The sequence below is a fragment of the Gorilla gorilla genome, chromosome 14 (assembly GCF_029281585.2).
Source record: "Gorilla gorilla gorilla isolate KB3781 chromosome 14, NHGRI_mGorGor1-v2.1_pri, whole genome shotgun sequence".
Classification (NCBI taxonomy): Eukaryota; Metazoa; Chordata; class Mammalia; order Primates; family Hominidae; genus Gorilla; species Gorilla gorilla.
Genome location: NC_073238.2, coordinates 117,499,235 through 117,526,289, shown reverse-complemented (window position 1 = coordinate 117,526,289; position 27,055 = coordinate 117,499,235). Strand labels below are relative to the sequence as shown.

The 27,055-nt window shown below is 43.5% G+C and overlaps 2 protein-coding genes across 31 annotated transcripts in view; one reads left to right on the top strand and one right to left on the bottom strand.

Annotated features, from left to right (window-relative positions):
- Window positions 1-5,607, bottom strand: part of BIVM (basic, immunoglobulin-like variable motif containing) — a 42,551-nt gene extending 36,944 nt beyond the window's left edge. For 4 of the 29 annotated variants that reach the window (XM_019039702.4, XM_055360696.2, XM_019039701.4 and 1 more), the window contains exon 1: window positions 3,925-5,107. The gene's annotated coding sequence lies outside the window, so the exon portion shown is untranslated. Of the gene's footprint in view, window positions 1-1,771; window positions 1,890-3,924 lie in introns of all 29 variants that reach the window. The other 25 variants (XM_063697508.1, XM_055360699.2, XM_019039703.4 and 22 more) reach the window with 17 other exon arrangements.
- On the top strand, window positions 5,606-20,289 carry POGLUT2 (protein O-glucosyltransferase 2). Of its 2 annotated transcripts, XM_004054709.5 has the most exons (10): window positions 5,606-6,172; window positions 7,645-7,850; window positions 10,802-11,007; window positions 11,190-11,267; window positions 13,183-13,355; window positions 13,475-13,712; window positions 15,391-15,600; window positions 16,670-16,759; window positions 18,225-18,332; window positions 20,058-20,289. In XM_004054709.5, the coding sequence occupies exons 1-10, from the start codon at window positions 5,991-5,993 to the stop codon at window positions 20,073-20,075; spliced, it is 1,509 nt and encodes a 502-aa protein (XP_004054757.1). In that variant the 5' UTR covers window positions 5,606-5,990; the 3' UTR covers window positions 20,076-20,289. The 2 variants fall into 2 exon arrangements, with proteins under 2 accessions (XP_004054757.1, XP_055216666.1); XM_055360691.2 differs by lacking the exons at window positions 5,606-6,172; window positions 7,645-7,850; window positions 10,802-11,007 and adding an exon at window positions 12,477-12,619.
- The last annotated feature ends 6,766 nt before the right edge of the window (window positions 20,290-27,055 follow it).

The following is a 27,055-nucleotide window of genomic DNA, read 5'->3' as shown; positions in this document are numbered from 1 at the left end:
ACTGAAAATTTAAAAATTAGCCAGACAGTAAGGGCCGGGTGCGGTGGCTCACACCTGTAATCCCAGCACTGTGGGAGGCCGAGGCGGGTGGATCATGAGGTCAGGAGTTCGAGACCAGCCTGGCACACAGGGTGAAACCCTGTCTCTACTAAAAAATACAAAAAAATTAGCTGGGCATGGTGGCGCGCACCTGTAATCACAGCTACTTGCGAGGCTGAGGCAGGAGAACGGCTTGAACCCAGGAGGTGGAGGTTGCAGTGAGCTGAGATCCTGCCATTGCACTCCAGCCTGGGTGACAGAGTGAGACTCCATCTCAAAAAAAAGATAAAAATTAGCCAGGCGGTAGTGACGCATGCCTGTAATCCCAGCTACTCGGGAGGCTGAGGCAGGAGAATTGCTTGAGGCTTGAAGGCGGGGGTTGCGTTGAGCCAAGATCGTGCCACTGCACTCCAGCCTGGGTGACCTGAACTCCATCTTGTCTCGAAACAAACAAACAAACAAAAAACTCTTCAGTTTTAAAATAATTTGTGCAGAGTTTATAGTTGTTTGCAAGAGGGTCAGTTGGATAGGAATATTACCACGAAAGGTGGAACCTCCTGTGGTTTCACTTTGAAAACTTTCACTTTCTTTTGGTAAAAAAAATTCTTGGAGTAGGTGTAGTGGGTCCTCAAGTGGAAGTGGTGCTCTCTCCTTATTCATCTGGTGGTACAACGGTGATGGCAGAGGGAAGCTCAGTACCTGGCGTTGTTCAGACCAAACTCTTGTCTTTTTGGAAGACAGAGTTGCTCTGATTCTTAGCAGGTGTCCTAACATAGCATTTTCTACTTCTCATCTGTGACCTTCATGCCTTTCTCTGCATCAGTGTGGTGGACAGAGAGGTAGGTATTTGTGGTATTGGGGTCGTGGGGGTGGGCTGTGCGAGGTGAGGAATGAAAGAGCATATAGTCTCGGTGAGAGGCAATAGACAAAGGTTATTAGAGTGAGTTTGGTGGCGAGACGGAAATGTTCCAGGCCCTGCCCCTTTTATATCCTCATCTCAGACTTGGCTTCCACTTTCCCAGGGCTTCCTTCCTCACACTGAATGGAATTTTGCCTGTGGGACCAGCTCTCTGTGTGACGGTGTAGGGATTTGATTTGATTTTTTTTAGATGGAATCTCACTCTGTTGCCCAGGCTGGAGTGCAATGGTGGGATCTCAGCTCACTGCAACCTCTGCCTCCTGGGTTCAAGAGATTCTCCTGCCTCAGCCTCTGGAGTAGCTGGAATTACAGGCAGATGCCACCATGCCTGGCTAATTTTTGTATTTTTAGTAGAGATGGGGTTTCACCACGTTGGCCAGGCTGATCTGGAACTCCTGACCTCAGGTGATCTGCCGGCCTCGGCCTCCCAAAGTGCTGGGATTATAGGAATGAGCCACTGCACCTGGCAGGGATTGTAAAAGTATGCTCATTTGGAACATATATAGAATAACCTTTTTTTTTTTTTTTTTTTTTTTTTTTTTTAAGAAACAGGGTCTTGCTATGTTGCCTAGGCTGGTCTTGACCTCTTGGCTTCAAGCAATCCTCCCACCTCAGCCTCCCAAATTGCTGGCATTACAGGCACAAGCCACCATGCCCAGCCATGGAGAATATTCTTATCAAAAACATAGGCAAAGGGAAATGACTGCATTTAAGCACGAAAGTTGGGGGTAAGCTTCCTGGAAGCTAAAGGTAGAACACAACACTAGATTAATAAAAAGAGTAACAGTGTGGGCCAGGCACAGTGGCTCATACCTGTAATATCTATGCTTTGGGAGGCTGAGGCAAAAGAATCGCTTGAGGCCAGGAGTTTGAGGCTGCAGTCAGCTATGATCACACCACTGCACTCCAGCCTGGGCAACAAAGCAAGACTCTGTCTCAAAAAAAAAAAAAAAAAAAGGAAAGAGAGAAAAAAGTAACAGTCTGGTTTGTTTGTGTTTTTAGTTTGTTTGCTTTTAAATAATGGTCACGGAACAAGATGATCTCTTTGGTCGAAGTTTTAGCAAAAAAAAATGAAGATCATCAATATAAGGATGCATTTTATATTGACTGTCACTAAAATCCAAGGGCATGAAACATTCTCATTGGAAACTATATGTAAATTTCTCTTTGAAAATGTAATATTCATAGATTTTATAAGTAAAACATTACAAAAAAATGCAAAGTACCAAAAGATATTACAGGAAAATGGAAATTACCCAAATCCCATGACCCAAACACTGCTAGTGTTTACTTTCTTTCCACACTGTCTCACGTCTATTCTCTCCACTATAGTGAGAGCCCCAAGAGGCCAAGGGGGCTTCTATTATTGCATGCTCAGATTCTAGCTTTCTTAAAGTACACTAAGCACAATTTATTACTGATAATACTAATAACAGAATCATTATAGACAATACTGAGCTATAGAGAGGCAGTTTGTCCCTCCACTTAATAGGCTGCAGCTGTCACTGTTTTGACTCATCTTTTATCTCCTTTTGTTTCTCTATTTATAAACTATTCCCAGTGAGTTGACACTTCTAACCTGACCTGTGCAGAGATATTAGAAAATAAAGTTTGCTACATATATATGATCACAGAACTCCTCTGCCTGAAAGCCTCTGCTCTTAGAACAAAAGGCCAACTCCTGATGGTCCCTAGATCTATCTGGTTAGCTCTGTCTCATTCCCTTCCCCCATCCCCGAAGCTCCACATTACTTTTTGGTTCTCCCAATACTGTCTCCCTTACTTAGCTCATTCCCATTCATCTTTCCAATGTCAGCTCAAATGTCACTTTCTGGGGGAAACTTTCTTGGCTTCTCAAACTAGGCCAGGCCACCCAGTACAGACTCCAGTACCTTCCTCACACAGGTCTTACCAGGTGGCAATTTTACACTTAACTTCTGTGCATATCTGTTCATATGATCAACGTCTGCATCCTGCAAGTCTGGTTTTCCAGATTATTGTATCCCCAGGGCCTAGGATTTGTAGACGTCTCATTCAACAGATAATTTTTAAGTGTCTGCATCATGCCAGGCATTACTGTAGGCCCTCATTTTGATTGATTGCGGTTCCCTCTTCCAGGCAAGTGAGGTGTTGCTATATTAAGATTTACTAAGCCGGCGTGGTGGCTCACGCCTGTAATCCCAGCACTTTGGGAGGCTGAGGCGGGTGGATCATCTGAGGTCAGGAGTTTGAGGCCAGCCTGGCCAACATGGTGAGACCCGTTTCTACTAAAAAAAAATAAAAATAAAAAAATACAAAATTAGCCGTGCGTGGTGGCGCATGCGTGTAGGCCCAGCTACTCAGGAGGCAAGGCTGGAGAATCGCTGATCACCAGAGGTGGAGGTTGCAGTTGCACCACTGCACTCCAGCCTGGGCGATCAGAGCAAAACTCCGTCTCAAAAAAAAAAAAAAAAAAAAAATTTACTAAGAATGACTGCAGGACCTCAGGCTCAACTAATAGCTTACTCATAAAATCATGTCATAAGCAATAGAAATATGGTTTGCTCGTAGGCAAAGCAAAAATTTATAAAATGGCAAGTTTAAAAAGCACCGCCAGAGTCATGATTGTTCAAAGTCACTGAACGAAGTGTTCTGTAAAATAAACGTCCATTTGTAAAGCCAATCTTCATCGCCTAGGTTATAGTCTTTTCAGGTTATATTTTGTCTGTATTCTCAAGTATCAAGTTTATCAGAGAACCAAACATCTCCAAAAACCTCTTCAGTAAAGCCTTTTCGTATAACAAAATACCCTGATCGATATCCTGTATAGAAGGCAACTGAGGAGCAGGGGCATTCCGGTGACCTCGTAAGGGTAGAATATGCGCGGGAGGGCGAAACCAGAGGCGCATAGCCCCCGGCCGAGCTAATGCCACCCTTCCCACCCGGTGTCCTCCCGCGCCCTCCAGGCCCCTTCCTCCCCTTCAGACCTGCGGGTCCCCAGAGCCGAGGCGCCAGCCTGTCAAAAGATACCGGGAGTCCTCCGCGCCTGGCGCCAGCCTCCAGCCCGCGCCCCTGGGGAGGCCGGGAGCGTTTCCACCACCGTCCTCTGACAAGCTCGCCGCTCGGCCGGGCTCCGAGGCCGCCGGGACGGAGTAGACAGTCGCGCAGGCCAAGCCCCGCCGCGCAGAACCAGTGCGCGCGGAGGCGACGCGGGCAGAGAGGAAGGAGCGCGGCTGCACTCCCTGCCCGTGGCCAACCCAGCCCGCGCCTCCGCGCGTGTCGCGGGCACCCCGAGTCCCCAGCCCGCAGAGCCCAAGGGCCGCCGAGGCCTCCTCGCCCCTACTCCCTCCTCTACCTTCCCTCACCGGCCGGAAGACGAGGCTCTCCGCCAGGGGGAGCGCGCCGAGGCCTGGGGGTGACCGCCTCGAACATGCTTGCCCCGGGCCCCGGGGACGCTGTCGGTGTTAAAGGGGGCCCACGGGCAATTGCTGCATCCGGGCTAAGAGCTGGGGCTCCGATTCGACTGTTTGAGTAAACGAGTCAGTATCATTAATAATGACAATTGCACAAAAGAAAATAGGAAATAAACCCCCTTTCCTGGCGCCGGACCAGGCCCGCCTTGGCTCGGAGCCACCGGCTCTTCTGGGTTTTCGGGGCAGCTGGCAAGGGGGAGGCAGGCAGAGGAGGCGGCTCCGGGTCCGACTGCCGAGCTGACCAGGGCGGTGAGCCTGTGACTCCTGGCGGCGGCCCGGACCCGAGTGCTGGCGTGCAGGGGAAGGCGACGGCCGCTGCGCGCTGGTTCCCGGACCCTGCCCAGCGTGGCGTGGAGACCGACGGCCGCACAGGGGTCACCGGTATCCACATGGACACCTCCTAATCGAGCTTTGTTCACCAGAAGGCTAGGCCCTTCTTTCCCTGGCGCTTCTCTTCCCCCTGCGACCCAGCTCTTCCCCCTACTACTTCCCGGGAGAGCGCGCACCCATGCAGTGGCCTCCATCTGGACGCCACGGGGCTCCGGAGAGGCGATGACCCCTGGCAGCCCAGGCCGGTATCGAATTAAGTACAAATTTTGAATGCCCAGGTGGCTGCGCGTAGAGTGGCAGCAGGCCGGGCTGGCGGCGCCCAGGTGCCCAGCGGAGGGCCAGGCGCTCAGAGCGCACAGCCGGCCGCCACCTCGGCCCCTGCCCCCCGCCCCGGGGTACCTCTGGCCTGTCGGGTGGGGTCGGGTCGCTGCGGCCGCGGCGGAACCCGGCTCCGGACCTGGATCACAGCATCCAGCGCGCGGCCGGCGAGGCGCCTCCTGTTACCCTGGGGCCGGCGTTCCTCGTCCCATCGGAGCGCGCGAGGATGCTGCGGTGCCCGGCGACAGGTCGTCGGATAGCATTGACAGCACCTTCCTTTCAAGGTGCTTTATGCCTGCCTTCTGCACGTGCGGAGGGCAGGGTGACCAACGCAAAAACCTGAGCTGCGCCTCCAGACCCGTGCGCCCCTTTGATGGGCATCTGTGGTGTTTATCTGTCCCCCGAAAGCGGTGACCGAAAAGTAAATAAATGGGCGAGAGGTGGTAAAAACCTGGCAGTATTTCCGCTCGTCCTGTCGCGAACTACATATCCCAAGGAGCCCGGGGCGCCGGGACGCGTGTCCACCCCGCCATCCACTTGGAGAAGGCGTTACTGAGCCTGGCCCGACGCACGGGCCAATCCCCTCGCCCTACACCTTGGCTGGAACCTGAGACGGATTCGCTCCCAAATGATGCTCCAGTGGCAGGAGCAACTCAAGTTCATCATTGTCCTGAGAGAGAGGAGCAGCGCGGTTCTCGGCCGGGACAGCAGAACGCCAGGGGACCCTCACCTGGGCGCGCCGGGGCACGGGCTTTGATTGTCCTGGGGTCGCGGAGACCCGCGCGCCTGCCCTGCACGCCGGGCGGCACCCTTTGCAGTCTCGTTGGCTGCTGCGATCGGCCGGCGGGTCCCTGCCGAAGGCTCGGCTGCTTCTGTCCACCTCTTACACTTCTTCACTTATCGGTGGATCATTTCGAGAGTCCGTCTTGTAAATGTTTGGCACTTTGCTACTTTATTGCTTCTTTCTGGCGACAGTTCCAGCACTCGCCGAGACCGGCCGAGAAAGGCAGCTGAGCCCGGAGAAGAGCGAAATATGGGGACCCGGGCTAAAAGCAGACGTCGTCCTTCCCGCCCGCTATTTCTATATTCAGGCAGTGGATACATCAGGGAATAAGTAAGTCGAGAAACGGCTCCTTACCTATTTTGGATGGCGGTTAAATCTGTTTCTCCCTTTAAGATTTTTCTTTCCAAGAACTCGTTTCTCCACAGCAGTTTATATTCCAGGATATTTGGTTACCAATTTTTCTCTGTAGCTGTAGAAATTGTTCCGAATTACAATATATGCAATATAATGTATTGTATATAACATATAAAATAATCTCCTAGCAATTTTGATTCAGATTCCCACATTATCAGGGCAAGACAAAGTCCCTCCACTTTGCTGGAAATACTGTTTCTAACTACTTTTCGCATAAGCTGTTATAAGGGATTTAAACCTAGTTGTTAGAGACTTGATGGGCTTCATCTTTCTCTGGTGCGGCCCTCGATTTTCAAGGAGACATCTGCAGGTAAGCATGTTTTGAAACTGAAAAAGAAAAATGAAGTACTATTTGAAACTTCAGAGTCCGGAAGGAAAGTATCGAAGTATTAATCTCCTATATGATTGTAACAAATATTTTGTTCCAATGAATTTAATACTTTAACATCATACTTAAAACTTATTTTTATAATTCATATACTTCTGAAATGATTGTCTCTATTATTGGTGGATGCTGACCGTGTGTATTTCATACAGAAAAAAATACTGGAATAAAAGGTTGTCAAGTAAAAGGCAGGTTGTAAATTTTGTTATTTGGCAAAAGATGATACACTACCTACTACTTTGCTTTTGCCCATGGCTGAGTGTGATTTTTTTTTTTTTTTAAGACAGGGTTTCACTTCCTAGCCTAGTCTGGAGTGCAGTGGTGCAATCACAGCTCACTGTACCCTCAACTTCCCAGGCTGAAGCTATCCTCCCACCTCAGCCTCCCTAGTAGTTGGGACTACAGGTGTGTGCCACCTCGCCTGGCTATTTGTTTATTATTATTATTTGTAGAGACAGGATCTCACCTTGTTGCCCAGGCTGATCTCGAACTCCTGGCCTCAAGCAGTCTTCCCTTCTTGGCCTCCCAAGGTGCTGAGATAGTAGGCATGGGCCACAGTGCCAGGCCTGAGTGTGATTTATAATACTGATATTGTAAAGATTCATTGGCAGAGATTTTTCAAAATAAGATCATTATCTTTGGGAGCACCATTTGATCACAAATATCCAGATGTGATGGCATGAAATAAGTTAGTAAGAATATTTTTCCATATGGAATGCATGAGTATGTTCTATGCTTATATAGATTAATAGTCTTAACGTACTCCATTGTGACTGTTTAATGAAACTGTTTCATGTTATCTTGGCCATTGTCATCCTCATTTTTTTAAATCTCTGATCCATCATATTCATTCTGGTACTAAAAGCATAAGAGAAAAAGAAGCAATCATATGTTAGAGGAAGAATGTGGAGGAGAATAATCAAGTTTCCAGACTGAAGAGCATAACCTTTGTGTGTTTGTTCGTTAAAATCTGTTTATCTCCCCCATCGCCTTTTCATCACAGATTCACATCTTCTCCAGGCGAAAAGGTCTTCCAGGTGAAAGTCTCAGCACCAGAGGAGCAATTCACTAGAGTTGGAGTCCAGGTTTTAGACCGAAAAGATGGGTCCTTCATAGTAAGATACAGAATGTATGCAAGCTACAAAAATCTGAAGGTGGAAGTTAAATTCCAAGGGCAACATGTGGCCAAATCCCCATATATTTTAAAAGGTAATTTGGAATATAATTTTATAACAGCAGTATTTGAATAAAATAATATGTTATTCCATCAACAAAAACAACTTGGCATGATATATATATATATATTTTTTTTTACTAAAAGAAAAAAAATAAAGGCTTTCTACTTGAAAGCTAAGTTATGAGTCCTGGTAAAAAGACATTCAAGATTTGAACGGAAATTCTGATTTGCTAAAGAGCAAGGGACATATAAGTAGAGAATTTACTCCGCGAAGACATACATTAGCAAGAATAATCAAGCTGTGTGCATGCTCATATATGATACTTTCTTAATTGGAAATATACGACTTAAGTAACTGATAAGTGTTATTGAAATTAGGTAGATCACTTCAGGAAGGGAGATAGCTCGAAAGACAAGGAGCACATTGGTGGTTGTTTGTCTTTGTTCCAATGCCATTTTCCCAGAGAAATTCTCTGACATTTCTTTTTTTGTTGTTGTTGAGGCAGAGTCTCGCTCTGTCGCAAGACTGGAGTGCAATGGCGCAGTCTTGGCTCACTGCAAGCTCCGCCTTCCGGGTTCAAGCGATTATCCTGCCTCAGCCTCCCAAGTAGCTGGGATTACAGGCACGCACCACCATGCCAGGCTAATTTTTGTATTTTTAGTAGAGACAGGATTTCACCATGTTGACCAGGATGGTTTCGATCTCTTGACCTCATGATCTGCCTGCCTCAGCCTCCCAAAGTGCTGGGATTACAGGTGTGAGCCACCATGCTCGGCCATTCTGATGTTTCTTATATAGGATGAGAGTACAGTTTTATTACCTAGAACCATCTCCTTCCCTCTTACAGGCGACAGTACCACAAGACAGTAGGGAAGCAGTGTATATACAAAGGCAGAAATCTTGTCCCCCCTTAACAACCCCAAGAAAAGTAAACTTTTTTTTTTTATTTTTGTGAACTCTGCAGAGAAGTAAGAAAAGGTAAACACTTTTTAAGAGTGTCTAGGTTCCTTTCCTACATTCTGCCAGTACCGCCTGGTACAGTATCACCCACTAAACCTTAAAAAGATATTCCATTGTCAGCCACTGCCTGGGTTAGGTGGGATCTGAGAATTATAAAAAGGAATAACAGTAAAAACCTCAGTGCAGACTGTAATTAATTTGTTATAAAATTAGTGAAGTGGACTGTTTTGAGAATTACTTTTGCTTCTTTTTGTTGCCATTGTTGTTGAGACAGGGTCTCGCTCTGTTGCCCAGGCTGGAGTGCAGTGGTGCAATCACTGCTTACTGCAGCCTCGACCTCCTGGGTTCAAGCAATCCTCCCACCTCAGCTGCATGAGTAGCTGGGACTACAGGCACTCACCACCATGCCCCACTAATTTTTGTATTTTTTGTAGAAACAGGGTTTTGCCATGTTGCTCAGGCTGGTCCCGAACCCTGGAGCTCAAGTGATCTGCCCACCTCAGTCTCCCAAAGTGCTAGGATTACAGGCGTGAGCCACTGTACCCAGCTACTTTTGCTTTTTTTTTTTTTTTTTTTTTTGAGACGGTGTCTCGCTCTGTCGCTAGCCTAGAGTGCAGTGGCGCAATCTCGGCTCACTGCAAGCTCTGCCTCCCGGGTTCAAGCGATTCTGCTGCCTCAGCCTCCCAAATAGCTGAGACTACAGGCACGCACCACAACACCTGGCTAATTTTTGTATTTTTAGTAGAGACGGGGTTTCACCATGTTGACCAGGATGGTCTCGATCTCCTGACCTCGTGATCCGCCTGCCTCAGCCTCCCAAAGTGCTGGGATTACAGGCATGAGCCAAGCACCCAGCCTACTTTTCCTCCTTAATAATTCTTAAAAAAAAAAAAAAAAAAAGAATAGCAGTTCCTTGTTTATTTTTGCTGTTATTGATGATTTACTTATTGAGAAAAGTACCTTAGACACTTTAAGAACCTGTTTGTATAACAGACCATCAAAATATTAAATCATATCACTTTTGTCTTTCATTAAAATAGGTATGCTCCTCTGATACCCTTTTACCAGTATTTGGTTATTCTTCAGTCTGCAAAACATAAGGAATAATGAGCTGTAATATTACCATAGACATAAACCAAGTATCTGTTGTCTTTCTTTTATTTTTTGAAACAAGAGTCTCACTCTGTCCCCCAAGCTGGAGTGCAGTGGCACAATCTCCGCTCACTGCAACCTTCACCTCCCAGATTCAAGCTATTGTCATGCCTCAGCCTCCTGAGTAGCTGAGATTTCAGGCACACACCACCATACCCAGCTAAACTTTTTTGTATTTTTAGTAGAGATGGGGTTTCAACATGTTGGCCAGGCTGGTCTCAAACTCCTGACCTCAAGTTATCCACCCACCTCAGCCTCCCAAAGTGCTGGTATTACAGACGTGAGCCACTGCACCCAGCCTCTATTTCCTTTCTTTTGAACTCATGCAAAGTAGACCTTATTATGAAAATATCACAAAACTTCACTGTGAAGAGCTGTCAGAGTAGAAGGCTGACTTACTTGCAATGCCCCAGTATAGTAAAAATGCATTACTTTTTTTTTCTTTGAAACAGGGTCTCACTGTCTTGCCCAGGGTGGAGTGGTGCAAACATGGCTCACTGCAGCTTCAACCTCTTGGGCTCAAGTGATCCTCCCACGTCAGCCTCCCAAGTAGCTGAAACCACAGGTGCATGCCAACACACCCAGCTAATTTTTTATTTTTTGTAGAGACATGGTCTCCCTGTGTTGCCCAGGCTGGTCCCGAACTCCTGGGCTCAGGCCGTCCTCCTGCCTCAGCCTCCCAAAGTGCTGGGATTACAGACATGAGCCAACCTTGCTGGCCTGTAATTCTCTTAAAATGTGTTTTCAATGAAAATGCTCTTCCTATGTAACTAAGCAAAATTCATGAAGCCACATTATAGATATTTATTACAAGTTTCAAATGCTGAGTGAAATGATCACTGTTGTACTTTGTTATTCTTATGTAAATAGGGCCGGTTTACCATGAGAACTGTGACTGTCCTCTGCAAGATAGTGCAGCCTGGCTACGGGAGATGAACTGCCCTGAAACCATTGCTCAGATTCAGAGAGATCTGGCACATTTCCCTGCTGTGGATCCAGAAAAGATTGCAGTAGAAATCCCAAAAAGATTTGGACAGAGGCAGAGCCTATGTCACTACACCTTAAAGGATAACAAGGTACAACACATGATTTTTTGCTTGTTTGTTTTAGTGATTTTTTTTCTTGTTTTGAACATTTGGCTACAATTAGCTAAATCATTTTATAAACATCATTCGAATGAGCACGGTGACAAGCTTTTCCTCAGTGAAGTTTGCCAGTGTTTTTAGACTAACATAATACATGGTAAATTCTCTTTTAGGTTTATATCAAGACTCATGGTGAACATGTAGGTTTTAGAATTTTCATGGATGCCATACTACTTTCTTTGACTAGAAAGGTAAGTATATATTTTCTCTTAGCTGTAATAGATAATTTAAGCCCAGATTTTACAGGATAATTTTTCAAAATACAAATTATAACACTATCAGGGTATTCTGTTCTGGAGCCTTATGATAATACTATTCTGAAGCTTTCTGTTATTTCAGGTATCTGCGTTTGTTTCCTAGGGCTGCCGTAACAAAGTGCTACAAACTGGAAGCCTTAAAATAACAGAAATGTAATTCTCTGGCAGTTATGGAGGCCAGATGTCCAAAATCAAAGTCTCAGCTAGGTGCCATGGCTCACGCCTGTAATCCTAGCACTTTAGGAGGTCAAAGCGGGTGGATCACTTGAGCCCAGGAGCTTGAGACCAGGCTGGGCAACATGGTGAAGACCTGTCTCTACAAAAAATACAAAAATTAGCCTGTAGTAGTTTCAGCTAATGGGGAGCTGAGGCAGGAAGATCGCTTGAACCTAGGAGGTCGAGGCTGCATGAGCCAAGATCACGCCACTGCACTCCCAAGGCCTGGGTGACAAGAGTGAGATCCTGTCCCCCCCCAAAAAAAATTAAAGTGTCAGGAGGCCAGCTCCCTCTGAGATGATCCTTTCCTTTCCTTTCCTGCCTCTTCCTGGCTGCTGGCAGTGGCCCTCCATCTTTGGTGTTCCTTGGTTTGCAGCTGCATCCTCCCATCTCTGCCTCTGTCATCACGTGGGCTTCTCTCCTCATGTCTCTGGGTCTCTTCTTATAAGGACACAGCATAGTGGATTAATGGCCCAGCCTACTCCAGTATGACCTCATGATAACTAATATCTGCAACAACCCTATTTCCAAATAAGGTCATTCTGAGACACTGGGATTTAAGACTTCAGCATATCTTTTGCAGGGACACGATATTTTATAGAGGAAAGAAAAATGCCTCATCATAAAATTATTTTGGTACTAAACTAACTTTGAGTCCAAAGATGACTTGCCTTGTACTGAATCCCATTCCTTGGGATAATGGGCTTTTGTTGGGTTCTAGTGGAATGGTTTGAAAGTAATGTCAAAATGGTGGATGTGAAAGACTCTACCAACATTTTTACCAAATGTATATTTATTTGTAATCTATTATAATATTTATTTGTTGAATAATTTGCATGTATGTCTTGATTAAACTACTCGTGGAAAATCATAATGCCTTTTTTTCAAGATTTCAAAGCACTTACAGTCTGTTAATTCTGAATGTAGGTAGTTATATAGCATCAATATTAAGCCTCCTTTAAACTAAGACATCAGAGTACCGTCATACTTCTCTTGCTCCTCTTTGTCAATCCATGGGAAAATGAGAATGTTCTTCAGGACTTCGGTTTCTCAAGATGCTTCTCAGACTGGTCAGTGCTTTTCTGGCCTTAAAAATGTATATCTGTTGTTTTGTAAATACTCTAAACATTTTCTGTGACTAGATAAAACATATCCTCTTTACATATTCATGCCATTTGCCAGTAGAGGAAGGAAGCATAGCTTGAAACTTACTACGTTGCTGTTGGTGTTGGGCTTCCTGAGTTCAAATCCTGGTCCCACCACCTACCTGGTGTATGTTTTTTAAAATGGAACCATCTGGCTCACTAGCAAGAAACTAGGGTTAGAGTCCCAAGTGCTATTTTTTAAATTATTTTCCAATAATTCTCTTTCTCTTTGATCATCTTAGAGGCTGTTCGCAGTATTAGAACAGAGATTACTTTTGCAGTTTCATCCCTTTCATAGGGAGCATAGAATACTTATACATGTGACCATATTCTGAAACATTGCCCACTATTCAAACCAAGGTAATTATTATTACCTGAAACATGTAACATTGGCCTTTCATTAATGCAATTTCAAATTTAAATTGACAAATACAATGTATTATCCAATGCAGGAAATATGAATAAGCTCCTTGTTTTGTTTTTTCTAGGTGAAGATGCCAGATGTGGAGTTCTTTGTTAATTTGGGAGACTGGCCTTTGGAAAAAAAGAAATCCAATTCAAACATCCATCCAATCTTTTCCTGGTGTGGCTCCACAGATTCCAAGGATATCGTGATGCCTACGTACGATTTGACTGATTCTGTTCTGGAAACCATGGGCCGGTGAGAGATAAGTCAGGGTTGGCCCAGAGCCTCGGTTTTCTTTCTTTGGTGAGTTCTTTTGCAACAACCTTTGTGATATGATGATTTGGGAGGAAAATCTGTTGCACTTTGTCTTCTAGGGTAAGTCTGGATATGATGTCCGTGCAAGCTAACACGGGTCCTCCCTGGGAAAGCAAAAATTCCACTGCCGTCTGGAGAGGGCGAGACAGCCGCAAAGAGAGACTCGAGCTGGTTAAACTCAGTAGAAAACACCCGGAACTCATAGACGCTGCTTTCACCAACTTTTTCTTCTTTAAACACGATGAAAACCTGTATGGTCCCATTGTGAAACACATTTCATTTTTTGATTTCTTCAAGGTATGACTTAATCAGTAGCTAATCTTTTTTGTTTTTCTAATGTATTTGTACGTAGTGCTTTGGGAAGGGAAATTGAGGCCTGCAAATTACAAGAGGTGGGAGAAGTTAGCACAAAATTGAGCAAATATTGAGGCATGGGGGTGCTGGGGACTGTTTTGGCAACCAGGGTCTGCCCTCACTGCCCAGTCTTGATATTAAATGTGCATCAAGGGAGTTTGGAGCCTGGATAGAGCTATAATTTTTTTCCAGCTAACCCTTGAGATAAGCACATGTCACCTCCAAATATGTTTTTATTAATACTTACATGTAAGTCATTTTACAAATACTTTTCCCCAGAGCCATGTTATCACAACAGAATAAGGAAGATATAAACTACTTGTTTCTTACCAGGCCTTCTCGGGGGAATGACGTGAAACTCATCCAAATGTTCTGCCTGGGAATTAGGGTTTGCTTTCTGTGTCTAGAATGTGGATTCCGCATGGTTCCTGGGGAGTAGTCCTTTTTCTAACAACTCCCTTTATAAGGCAGTGGGCAGCACCCTGCTCTTTAGACCGTGGAGTCGTTTCTGAAGTCCCCCATGGTAGAGAGAGAGGTGGGAAAAAGGTCATCATCTGTCCTCTGTATGTGGGAAGACAAGTGATTAACGAGTTCTGTCTGCCCTGTAGATGACCAAATTTTCTTTTGATGGGTTTTGTTGAGGCAGGTTGACCTAAATGTTAACCTTGTTCAATGTTAAAGTTGAATTGTCAGTATTTTTCTATATGCATATCCCAAAGATTTTTGAAAGAAATGATTATAACCAAAGTGAAAGGATACTAGCCAACCTTCCTCAGTGGAGGGGTGCTCCATCCTGCCTTGGCTTTATTCCTGCCTGTTGAATTTTCTGCAACTAAAGATGATAGATTACCACAGTTCTATGAATATTTTTATTCATAGGTGTTCTTGCTCCAGAGCTTGCTAATTTCTTTAAGACATATGTCTGGGTGTTTAAAAAATACGGTTAGCCAGGCGTGATGGCTCACGCCTGTAATCCCAGCACTTTGGGAGGCTAAGGCAGGCAGATCACCTGAGTTCCAGGGTTCGAGACCAGCCTGGCCAACATGGTGAAACCGCATCTCTACTAAAAATACAAAAATTAGCTGGGCGTGGTGGTGCGTGCCTCTAATCCCAGCGACTTGGGATGCTGAGGCACAAGAATCACTTGATCCCGGGAGGTGGAAGTTGCAGTGAGCTGAGATCACGCCACTACACTCCAGCCTGAGTGACAGAGCAAGACTCTGTCTCAAAATAAATACATAAATAATACGGTTAACATGGCTCAGAATATGCCATCATTAGGGGCACATTTGCAATCAATAAAGTAGCAGGAGAATTACAGAAAGTCACAAATGAATCCATCCTTCCTTATGTTGCAGCCTTAGGACAGCAGTATGATTGTATTCGCTGCTTCAACACTAGATTTGTATCCTTTGTAAAATTGAGAAGCACATCAAAATGAGCATTTAGCTCTAGATCAACCTGTTGTTTAATAATACTTACTAAACGGCAAAGGCAGAGCGTGGAAGCTGACCAAATTGTGTCTGAGGATTGCAGAGGTTTGTGTGTGGGATGGGAAGGAGAATAGAGTGGAGAAAAGGAAATTTAATGGAGGTTCTTAGACTTTACCATTGTTTTGCAGCATAAGTATCAAATAAATATCGATGGCACTGTAGCAGCTTATCGCCTGCCATATTTGCTAGTTGGTGACAGTGTTGTGCTGAAGCAGGACTCCATCTACTATGAACATTTTTACAATGAGCTGCAGCCCTGGAAACACTACATTCCAGTTAAGAGCAACCTGAGCGATCTGCTAGAAAAACTTAAATGGGCGAAAGATCACGATGAAGAGGTAAGGTTAGTCTCCTTGAAGGCTTATTTCCACTTGTTTCCCAATATCATGGGTCCTTTTGAAATGTATTGTACCTGGAGAGCATCCAGGATGTTCACGTAATAGACTTTGGCCTGTAAATGGGAAGCTGCCTGCCTATAGATGGCACGGCAGTTCTCCTAGGCTGAACACAGCGGGCACTGCATCTTACATTAACTCTCCACTCTGCATGTGAAACAAAAAGCTAGGCTGGGTGCGGTGGCTCGTGCCTGTAATCCCAGCACTTTGGAAGGCTGAAGCAGGCAGATCACCTGAGGTCAGGAGTTCAAGACCAGCCTGGCTAACATGGTCAAACCCCATCTCTACTAAAAATACAAAAATAAGCTGGCGTGGTGATGGGTGCCTGTAATCCCAGCTACTGGGGAGGCTGAGGCAGGAGAATCACTTGAACCTGGGAGGCAGAGGTTGCAGTGAGCCGAGACCACACCATTGCACTCCAGCCTGGGCAACAAGAGCAAAACTCCGTCTCAAACAACAACAACAAAAAGCTAAACTGTGGCCTTGATTACACTTTCTCTTTCAAGTAGGGTTGCTCTGAGCCACAAGCATTGCCTCCACTAGCAATGTGAAAATTGTAAGATGGCCAGTCTGGCAGGAGTCACTAACAGGCTCCAGGTTAAAATGAGGGATTGATTCAGAAGTAGATGCAGCCATAAATACGGAAATAAAGAGGGATGGAATGCAATAAACTTTAAGCTAATTGTCTCCTGAAATTTGTGAAGGCAGCTGGCTAACCTTCATCTTGCGTTTACAAAGTCGTCAGTTTGCTTGGTGTACAACCTTGTCTCTCCAGGAGAGGCTTAGTTCTAGAAGGTCCAATATGACTTCTCAAACTTTTAAGTCTTAGAAACCTCCCTCTGATTTAAACAAACGTACTCTGTTAAATGTTCTGTTTTACCATGAGACTACCCCCAAAGATATTATTTCCCACAGTTGCCCCAACGTATACATACTCTGAAGAGCAGTTTGCAGATGCCTGCATGGGAAAAATGGATTCTATTACAGGATTTTGTCATTGTTCTTCCTGTAGGCCAAAAAGATAGCAAAAGCAGGACAAGAATTTGCAAGAAATAATCTCATGGGCGATGACATATTCTGTTATTATTTCAAACTTTTCCAGGTCAGTATTTTCCAAGAAAATCATCACGTAACTTATAAGTAGACATGTTAAGAACAAATAATATTTTACTTAACAATTTCTAAACATATGTTACTATAGGGAGATATATATACTTCTGTAGATGAAAATCAGAGACAAATATTAAGTAATCATAAAAAAATAGTTGAAAACCAAAGATTAGCTAATGGAAAATGTTACAATATTAATCGAAAACTATTAATATTAGAACTATGTGATGTTTGACTAAGAAATTGGCCTCTGATCCTACAAAGTTACGGTGCATGGATTTGTATGTTCTCTTTGTGTTACATTGCTGCTGCCTTACCATTTCTTTGTCTAAACAGTGCCAGGTGTGTTTGGGCCTCTTGTCTTGACTCCGTATGAGCCATGACTTCCCTTGGAAATTATTTCCATGGACCGAAGCATTTAGAGATTGTAATCAAGCATATCCGACGATTTAAAGGACTCTTTTAAAAATGTGGTAGTAGGCCGGGTGCGGTGGCTCACACCTGTAATCCCAGCACTTTGGGAGGCTGAGGCAGACAGATCACCTGAGGTCAGGAGTTTGATACCAGCCTGGCCAACATGGTGAAACTAAAAATACAAAATTAGCCGGGTGTGGTGGTGCACACCTATAATCCCAGCTACTCGGGAGGCTGAGGCAGGAGAATCACTTGAACCCGGGAGGTGGAAGTTGCAGTGAGCCGAGATCATACCCCTGCACTCCAGCCTGGGTGACAAGAGTGAAATTCTGTCTCAAAAAAAAAAAAAAAAATCAGGTAATAAACAAGTTCTTGGCTAATAATAGTACTAGATCTAGATTAAGATTTTTATCTCACAGTTGCAGATACTGAGCCCCATATCTGAGGCTCTGCTACAGATCAAAGTTGATGTATTTCTGGCCTGTACTGGCTCCTCCCCATTTTGTAACCTTCCCTTGATGGAGGGAAGCAGAGGACAAACCGTGTAAAATGAATAAACTGGGGGGATTTACCATGTGAATTTCTAAGGATCCATGGGGCAGTGTTCATTCATTTAGCATAGGTACTTAGCACAGTGCTTCACTCAGAGTAAGCACATGATAAATGAAGATGGTGATGGAGGCTTGTGCAAGCCATGATAAGGAAAGCAGAATAGTCTCTGTCTTCACATTCTCAGTCTAGGGAAGATTGTGTGCAAAATTATTTTTACTGTGAGGCAGAAGATGGTTAAAAAAAAAAGTCATGGAAATTTAGGATAGAATAAAGAGATGTCTGTTAGGAATAGGCAGCCAGTGTTCAAAGGATGGCCTCCTCTCAGATGCTCTACTGTTGATGTTCAGAACTGGTATGTATGATGGACTATGCAGATCACAGTTTGACACACATGAGTTAAATGAATCATAGTCTTCATATATTCTAGCCTGTCTCATTGGGTGGATATAAAGTGTTTTATAAGGAATGCTTTTATATTGTTGCTTAAACAGGAATATGCCAATTTACAAGTGAGTGAGCCCCAAATCCGAGAGGGCATGAAAAGGGTAGAACCACAGACTGAGGACGACCTCTTCCCTTGTACTTGCCATAGGAAAAAGGTAACCAGAACTGAGCTTATGGCCAGTGTCAGAGTAAAAACTAACATTGATCCAAACTTGCTTTTATTCCTATAGTCATTCAATCAGGCAGCAAATATTTGAGTTCCTCTCGAGGTCTCCAAGCAATTCAGTCTGCCAGAGAGATAGGTATAAAAGATAGCAGTGCTCAAGAAAGGATGCTACAATGCAGTTAATTGAGAAGACATGGTAGCTCCCTGGCAAAGTGGGGGGAAGTCTTTTATAATGTGAGAATCCAGCTCACACCCTATTTGAATGGATGCTTACAGTCTGAAAAATATTTTCATATGTATCATCTGATGCCCTCATCTCCTCATGAGATAAGTTTGGCAAAGTTCATCATCCCAGTTTAGAGAAGGAAAAATATGTAACCACGATTATAGATGTTTTCCAATTCTTCATTTGAAAGTCATCTCAGTTGATACCACTACATAAGGATCTCATTGATAAAAATGAAAGTCAGATTCACATCTGGACTTTTAAGGTAGAAAGGACCTTAGAAGTCATCCAGTAAATGCCTTCATTTTATGGTTAACAAAACTGAGCCCAAAAAGGAATTGTGCTCAAAATCATCTAGCTGGATTATAGCAAAGCAAAAACCAATCTCTCATCATCAGATTGTGATTGTGTGTGCTTGTATATAAAGCTATAGTGTGGCAGGGGACTGTTGCTTTGATTATGATTTTTGTTTGTTTGAAGGAATGTAAATTGCATAAACTAGAGTGTATATGTGTGTGTGTGTGTGTGTGTGTGTGTGTGTGTGTAACATATGCTGACTTAACATTTTAGGCAACATAATTAGGTTTCTGAATGGACAAGTTCAAAATTTTGGTATTATAACCAAAGACAAGAAGGCAGATTTGGCAATTATTATGTCTACCTCTCAAGGAGGTGTAAAAGGAATTAAGGTGAGGCTGGCCCCAGTGATGTGACAGAACCAGCTTATATGAGCTCACTGATAAATATTCAGGAATTTTGCATACTAGTTAAATTTTTGGTAGCTTGGAATCATCCTGATAGGAGTATTTACACCATGACAATCAGCACATGCTACAAATCAGAATTTTGGTTGTTTTATTTTTGTCTTTGTTTTTTATAGAACTCATTAACCACTAACCAACTGGCCCTCAGAGGTGGTTCGTCATCGTTGTTAACTCTGTCAGTGCTCCAAGGCCATAAAAATCAGTTAAAACCAATGATAAAACAAGAATTGCCAAATCAAAAGGTTCCCCCTCACCAATCCGTGATTTGGTATCAGAACACTTTTCACTTTGGCTCTAAGTGAGACTGGCAGCTTCCTTGCTCCACTCCTGCTCAGTTATTTATCTTCATCTACGTGATTGAGAGGAGGTACCCAGCCAGTTTCTTCCACTGATTAGTAGAAGTTAGGGGCCAGAATGATAGCTTCTTTTATTTTTTGCTCATTGTCTATCCTAGTCTTTCACCACTACTGTTCATAACATGAGGCCTTTACAGTAGTACAGCCCGTGGATGTTTGGGTTCCTTATCAGTAGGCTATGAAACACAGTGTGATTTTACCCTTAGCTGACTCTGGGCCTCTGGAAATAGTCCCAGGCCCTAAAAGCCTCTAGCAGCAGCTTGGCTCCCTCTCATCTTTACAGGAAAATAATTAACAAATGAATGTAAGTCTTCTTCACTTGTGTAAGACTTCTTGATAGCTCTAAATATTTTGCTTCTTAATTGCAGACCAAAGATGAACTCTGATATGCAAAATAACTTCTATTAGAATAATGGTGCTCTGAAGACTCTTCTTAACTAAAAAGAAGAATTTTTTTAAGTATTAATTCCATGGACAATATAAAATCTGTGTGATTGTTTGCAGTATGAAGACACGTTTCTACTTATGCAGTATTCTCATGACTGTACTTTAAAGTACATTTTTAGAATTTTATAATAAAACCACCTTTATTTTAAAGGACTATGTTGTGCTAATTATTAGCTGTGTTTGGAACAGAGAGCAGTAAAAACAGAGAGAATCTGGGTCCTTGATGCACAGCAGCCCAGACCACCTGCCCAGACTAGTTTTAAATGACAAAGCAATGAACCCCTGTCTCCTTTTAAGCCCGTATTATTGTGGGTATTCAGCCAAACTTAATTCTAGCTAATACTTTGTACAAGGCCAGTCATTATATGGCCTCTACCTGCATCTTTAGTCAAATCTCTCAGCACTTTCTAGTATCAATACTGTCCTCTGGAAGAACGAGTCCTCTCCCAGTTCTGTCAATGCCTGTGTCCTTACCTTCCTGGCTCTTGCCTTTCCCTTGTCCTGGAATGTCTTGGCCCTCTTTTCTTCAACCGGCTTACACATCCTTCAGCACATATTTTATCCTTACTAGATTTTAAGTGCCATGACCTCAGAGACCAGGCCTTTCTTCTGGGTAGTCCTAACGTCTAATAGAGTGCCAGCAACTAGAAAGACTGAATAAATATCTAATGGGTGATATGGTTTTGATGTTTGTCCCTTCCAAATCTTATGTTGAAATGTAATTCCGAGTGGTGGAGGTGGGGCCCGGTGGGAGATGTTTGTATCTTAGGGGTGGATCCCTCATGAATGGCCTGGCACCATCCTTGCAGTGACAAGTGAGTTCTCACTGTGAGTTCACATGATCTGGTGGTTTTAAAAGGTGTGGCACCTCCCCCCTCTCTCTGTGTTGCTCCCTCTCTTGCCACCTGATACCCTGGCTCCCCTTTGCCTTCCACCATGACTGGAAGCTTCCTGAAGCCCTCTCCAGAAGCAGGTGCTGGCACCACACTTCCTATACAGCCTGCAGAACGATGAACCAAAATAAATCTCTTTTCTTTAGAAATTACCCAGCCTCAGGTATTTCTTTATAGCAACACAAAAATGGCATTAACACAATGAGTAAATGAATGAATGAAAATCACTTTGAAATGCAGTTAAAAGAATTTAAAAAGAACTAAAAATCTGAACACTGAACCATATATCATATTCTACAAATTCCTTTACCTAATATTCTCTCTTCCATTAATCTTCCAGTCAAATAATTTTTTCTAAATTATTTAGAATCTTGAAATAGACATACAGAAGAATATAAAACATATATCTGCAATTTAAACATATATCTGCAATTTAATTATAAGAAAACATCCATGTAATCACTGACAAAGATTCTTTGCTTGACCACCTGTATTAGTCCATTCTCTCGCTGCTAATAAAGACATACCTGAGACTGGGTAATTTATAAAGAAAAGAGGTTTAATTGACTCACAGTTCCACAGGGCTGAGGAGACCTCAGGAAACTTGCAATCATGGCAGAAGCGGAAGCAAACAAGTCTTTCCTCACATGGCAGCAAGGAGAAAGCACCAAGCAAAGGGAAAAAAGCCTCTTATAAAACCATCAGATCTCGTGAGAACTCACTCACTATCACAAGAACAGCATGAAGGTAACTGTCCCCATAAATCAATTACCTCCCACCAGGTCTCTCCCACAACACGTGGGGATTATGGGAACTACAATTCAAGATGAGATTTGAGTGGGGACACAGCCAAACCATATCATTCCACCCCGGCCCCTCCCAAATCTCACATCCCACATTTCAAAACACAATCATGCCTTCCCAACAGTTCCCCAAAGTCTTATTTCATCATTAACCCAAAAGTCCAAGTCCACAGTTTCATCTGAGACAAGGCAAGTCTCTTCCACCTATGAGCCTGTAAAATCAAACACAAGTTAGTTACTTCCTAGATACAATGGAGGTACAGGCATTGGGTAAATATACCTGTTCCAAATGGGAGAAATTGGCCAAAACAAAGGGGCTATAAGCCTCATGCAAGCCCCAAATCCAACAAGGCAGTAATTAAATCTTAAATCTCCAAAATAATCTTTGACTCCATGTCTCACATCCAGGTCACACTGATGCAAGAGGTGGGCTCTGACAGCCTTGGGCAGCTCTACCCCTGTGGCTTTGCAGGCCACAGCCCCTCACCCCAGCTGCTTCCACAGCTGGCATTGAGTGTCTGCGGCTTTTCCAGGTGCAAGCTGCAAGCTGTTGGTGGATCTCTCATTCTGGGTCTGGAGGACAGTGCCCCTCTTCAGCTCCACTTGGCACTACCCCAGTGGGGACTCTTGTGTGGGGCCCAACCCCACATTTCCCTTCCACACTGCCCTAGCAGTGAGGGCTGTGCCCCCGCAGCAAACCAGCCTGAACATCCAGGTGTTTCCATACATCCTCTAAAATCTAAGCAGAGGTTCCCAAACTTCAATTATTGACTTCTGCATACCCGCAGGCTCAACACCATATGGAAGCTGCCAAGGCTTGGGGCTTGCACCCTCTGAAGCCATGGCCCAAGCTGTACCTTGGTCCCTTTCAGCCACAGCTAGAGTGGCTAGGACACAAGCCACCAAGTCCCTAGGCTGCACACAGCAGGGGTCCCTGGGCCTGGCCCCAAAACCATTTTTCCCTCCTAGGCCTCTGGGCCTATGATGGCAGAGGCTGCCTTGAAGGTCTCTGACATGCCCTGGAGACATTTCCCCATTGTCTTAATGATTAACACTGGGCTTTTTGCTTATGCAAATTTCTGTAGCAAGCTTGGATTTCTCCCCAGAAAATGGGTTTTTCTTTTCTGTTACATTGTCAAACTGAAAATTTTCCGAACTTTTATGCTGTGCTTCCTCTTGAACGCTTTGCCATGTAGAAATTTCTTCTGCCAGATACCTTAAATCATCTCTCTCAAGTTCAAAGTTCCACAGATCTCTAAGGCAGGGGCCAAATGCTGCCAGCCTCTTTGGTAAAGTATATCAAGCATGATCTTTATTCCAGTTCCCAACAAGTTTCTCATCTCCATCTGACACCACCTCAGCCTGGACTTCATTGTCCATATCACAATCAGTATTTTGGTCAAAGCCATTCCGCAAGTCTCTAGGAAGTTCCAGACTTTCCCACGTCTTTCTGTCTTCTAAGCCCTCCAAGTCTCTAGGAAGTTCCAAACTTTTCCACATTTTCCTGTCTTCTTCTGAGCCCTCCAAACTGTTCTAGCCTCTGCCCGTTACCCAGTTCCAAAGTCACTTCCACATTCTTTGGGTATCTTTACAGCAGCACCTCACTCTCTGCAGTACCAATTTACTGTATTAGTCCATTCTCACGCTGCTAATAAAAGACATACCCACAACTGGGTAATTTATAAGGGAAAGAGGTTTAATTGACTCACAGTTCCACAGGGCTGGGAGGCCTCAGGAAATTTACAATCATGGTGGAAGGGGAAGTGAATACATCCTTCTTCACATGCCAGCTGGAAGAAGTGCTGAACAAACGGAGAAAAGCCCCTTATAAAACCATCAGATCTTGTGAGAACTCACTCGCTATCTTGAGAACAGCAGCATGGGGGTAACTGCCCCCATGATTCAATTACCTACCACTGGGTCCATCCCATGACACATGGGGATTACGGGAACTACAATTCAAGATTGTTCCCAGACCAAACTGAGAGTCAGGCTACTATTTCTTGTGGCCCAGTAACAAGATGCAGATGAACTGGGGAGGAAGAGAGTTTTTATTTCTGTAACCAGCTACAGGGAGAAGGCCTGGAAATTATCACCAGACCAACTGAAAATTACAAAGTTTTCCAGAGCCTATATACCTTCCAAGCTATATGTCTACATGTAAGTATGCATTCATCTAAACACATAAGTGATTAACTTCTTTTAATCTGTAACTACGGTCTGAGTCTTGAGGACCTTTCTCTGGAGCCTCAGTAAATGTACTTAATCTAAATGAGTCCAGGTGCTGGGGTGATTACCCTTATCTTGTCTCCTACTAAATCACGAATGTTTAGGGATTTCCTTCAGACTCCCAATAAATTAGTTTATGGAGGCCTTGGGAGTTTCTTCAGGCCCCCAATAAAACTTGTTTAATCATGCTTTAAGGTTCAGGAAAGGCCTAGGCAAAACTCTTGGTGGGCTGTTCTTACATTCCAGCCTTTGTATAAGGACACTGGCTTTTAACATTTAATTTAACCACTCAGTCAGTACTGAAACTATTGTATGGAGGCCTGCGTTAGTGAGACCTGGCCTGCCACAAGATGAGATTTGGGTAGGGACACAGCCAAACCATATCACCATCTTTTCATCAGCCTCCTGAACCTTGTCATAGGCCTGTCTGTGCACTGCCTTATAAAATTCAATTTTAGCAAGAACCCTGCTAAGTCAGTTTCACAAAAATTCCCCACCCTCCATATGTGACCACACTTTATATCTAATCTGCTTCCTCATCCTCTACCATCCCCCAGGTCATGTCTGATCATGCTGGCCTGTTTTCAGCTAGAATCCCATTTGGTCTATTTAACCAGAATCTCTGTCACCCTGATGCATTTCCTCTTAGTAATTTTCCATTCACTGACTCCCTACCCTGCTCCTTGGCTATAAATGCCCATTTAACCATGCTGTATTCAGAATTGAGTCCAATCCTATACTGAAGTGTCTTTTCCCCTGTTGCAATAGTTCTGAATAACATCTGTTTTTTTACCACTTTAACTATCGTCCAGCTCTGGTTTTTCTTTGACATTTCCACTCGGGTTCAGAAATAGAACATTGCTTAGAGGTGACCACAGTGCCTCCTCTTATCACATTTCCTCTCTGCTCCCAGGTAACCACAAACATGATGGCTGTGATAATCTTTTTCTTGCTTTTTAGTTTTACCAACTACATACACTTCCCTAAGCAGTAGAGTTTACTCTTGCCTATTTTGAAATTGATATAAATGGAATCATATCAAATTTTTGTTGTTGTTACTTGCCTATTTTTTTTTTTTAGACAGAGTCACACTCTGTCACTCAGGCTGGAGTGCAATGGCACAATCTTGGCTCACTTCAACCTCCACCTCCCAGGTTCAAGCGATTCTCCTGGCTCAGTCTCCTGAGTAGCTGGGATTATAGGTGCCTGCCTTGCCCGGCTAATGTTTTGTATTTTTAGTAGAGACAGGGTTTCAGCATGTTGCCCAAGGTTGTCTCAAACTCCTGAACTTAAGTGCCATGCCAGCCTCGGCCTCCCAAAGTGCTAGGATTACAGGCATGAGCCACCACACCCAGCCTTATTCATTTTTTATATGTGGACAGTACTTCACCATATAAATATGATCACTTTATTTTACCGTCCATTGCAGATGGACATTTGGATTCCTCTCATTTGGGGGAAATGTCAATCAGTGCTACAGCAAACATTCTTATTCATGTTTCTTGGCCACATTTGATTAGAAGTGGAATTACTGGGTTATAAGGAATGTACACCTGTTATTTCACTTGATAATGTTAAATGACTCCAAATTGGTTATCCCAGTTTATGCTCTTTCCAGGGCTGTACAGAATTTGCAGTTGTTTTACTTTCTTGCTAACAGTTGATATTATCAGACTTACAAATTTTTTGCCAATCTGATTAGTACACAATGGTAACACATTATGTTTTAATTTTCATTTCTCTGATTATTAATGAGGTTGACCATTTTGTGGTTATGAGCCATTTGTGTTGCCTTTCCTGTAAAATTTTTAATCTTTTTAAATTTTTACTTATTTTCCTACTAAGTTGTTCAACTTCCTGCTGGATTCATAGACATATATTTTGGAGTTAGTACTTTGTGGTATATGCTGCATACATCCTACTTTATGGTATGTCTTAGACTCTCATTTCAGTGTCTTTTAATGCTCAAAAGATTATGTTTTTTGTTTTTTGGGGGTTTTTTTTCATAGAGACAGGGTCTCACTAGCTGGTTATTTAATGTAGCTAAGAAAACTATAGATTTTTATATATGTTCTGTACCCAACCCCTTAACGAACGATTTTATTAGCTCTAATACATTTCACTTGTTTTTTCTCAAACACAGTCATATTTGAAACTGACAGTGTATCTTCTTTACCATATTTATAATCTTATTTATTTTCTGTCCTTATTGCATTGGCTGGAACTTCTAGGATAATGTTGAATGATTGTGGTGACAACAAGCATTCTTATTGTCTTTCAGACTTCAGTGGTATATCATTAGTCAGGATTCTCCAGATAAATATGACCAATAGAAGGGTGTGTGTGTGTGTGTGTTCATAAAGATTTATTTTAAGAAATTGGTTCACACAATTATAGAGGCTAGCAAGTCCAAAATCTGCAGTTAAAGTCCAAAGACCATTAGGCTGGAGACCCAGGAGAGATTAGTATTGCAGTTCAAGCCTGAAGGCAGTCTGCTGACAGAATTCCCTCTTGCTCAAGAGAGGCTAGTCTTTTGTTCTACTTACTCCTTCAGTTAACTGGATGAGGCCCCCCCGCCCATGTTACAGAGGGCAATCTGCTTTACTCACAGTTCACTGATTTAAATGGTGATCTTATCCCAAAACACCCTCATCAAAACATGCAGAATAATGTGTGACCACTTATCTAGGCACCCTGGATCAGCCAACTTGACACATAAAGTTAGCGTTACAAATGGGAATTCGTTCAACAACTCTTGAGCACCTAATATGTGCCAGACATTGTACTGTGCTCTAAGGATACAGCAGTGAACAACTGCTGTCTATTCTGAAAAAGAATGAAATTAACAAGTAAAAACTAAACAAGATAATTATGGATTGTCATAAATAAAAACAGGGTATTATAGAGAAAAAGTGGGGCAGATAGTGGTGGCTACTTTAGATTGGATCATCAAAGATGCTACAGATATTTCAATGTCGAGTAAAATGTTTGGTA

Bases quoted from the DNA above. Each gene is read 5' to 3' on its own strand.
- POGLUT2 (XM_004054709.5), top strand. From the start codon at position 5,991: ATGTTTGGCACTTTGCTACTTTATTGCTTCTTTCTGGCGACAGTTCCA. The intron at 15,601-16,669 runs GTAAGGTTAGTC...TTCTTCCTGTAG, and splicing joins CGAAAGATCACGATGAAGAG to GCCAAAAAGATAGCAAAAGC. The intron at 16,760-18,224 runs GTCAGTATTTTC...TTGCTTAAACAG, and splicing joins ATTATTTCAAACTTTTCCAG to GAATATGCCAATTTACAAGT.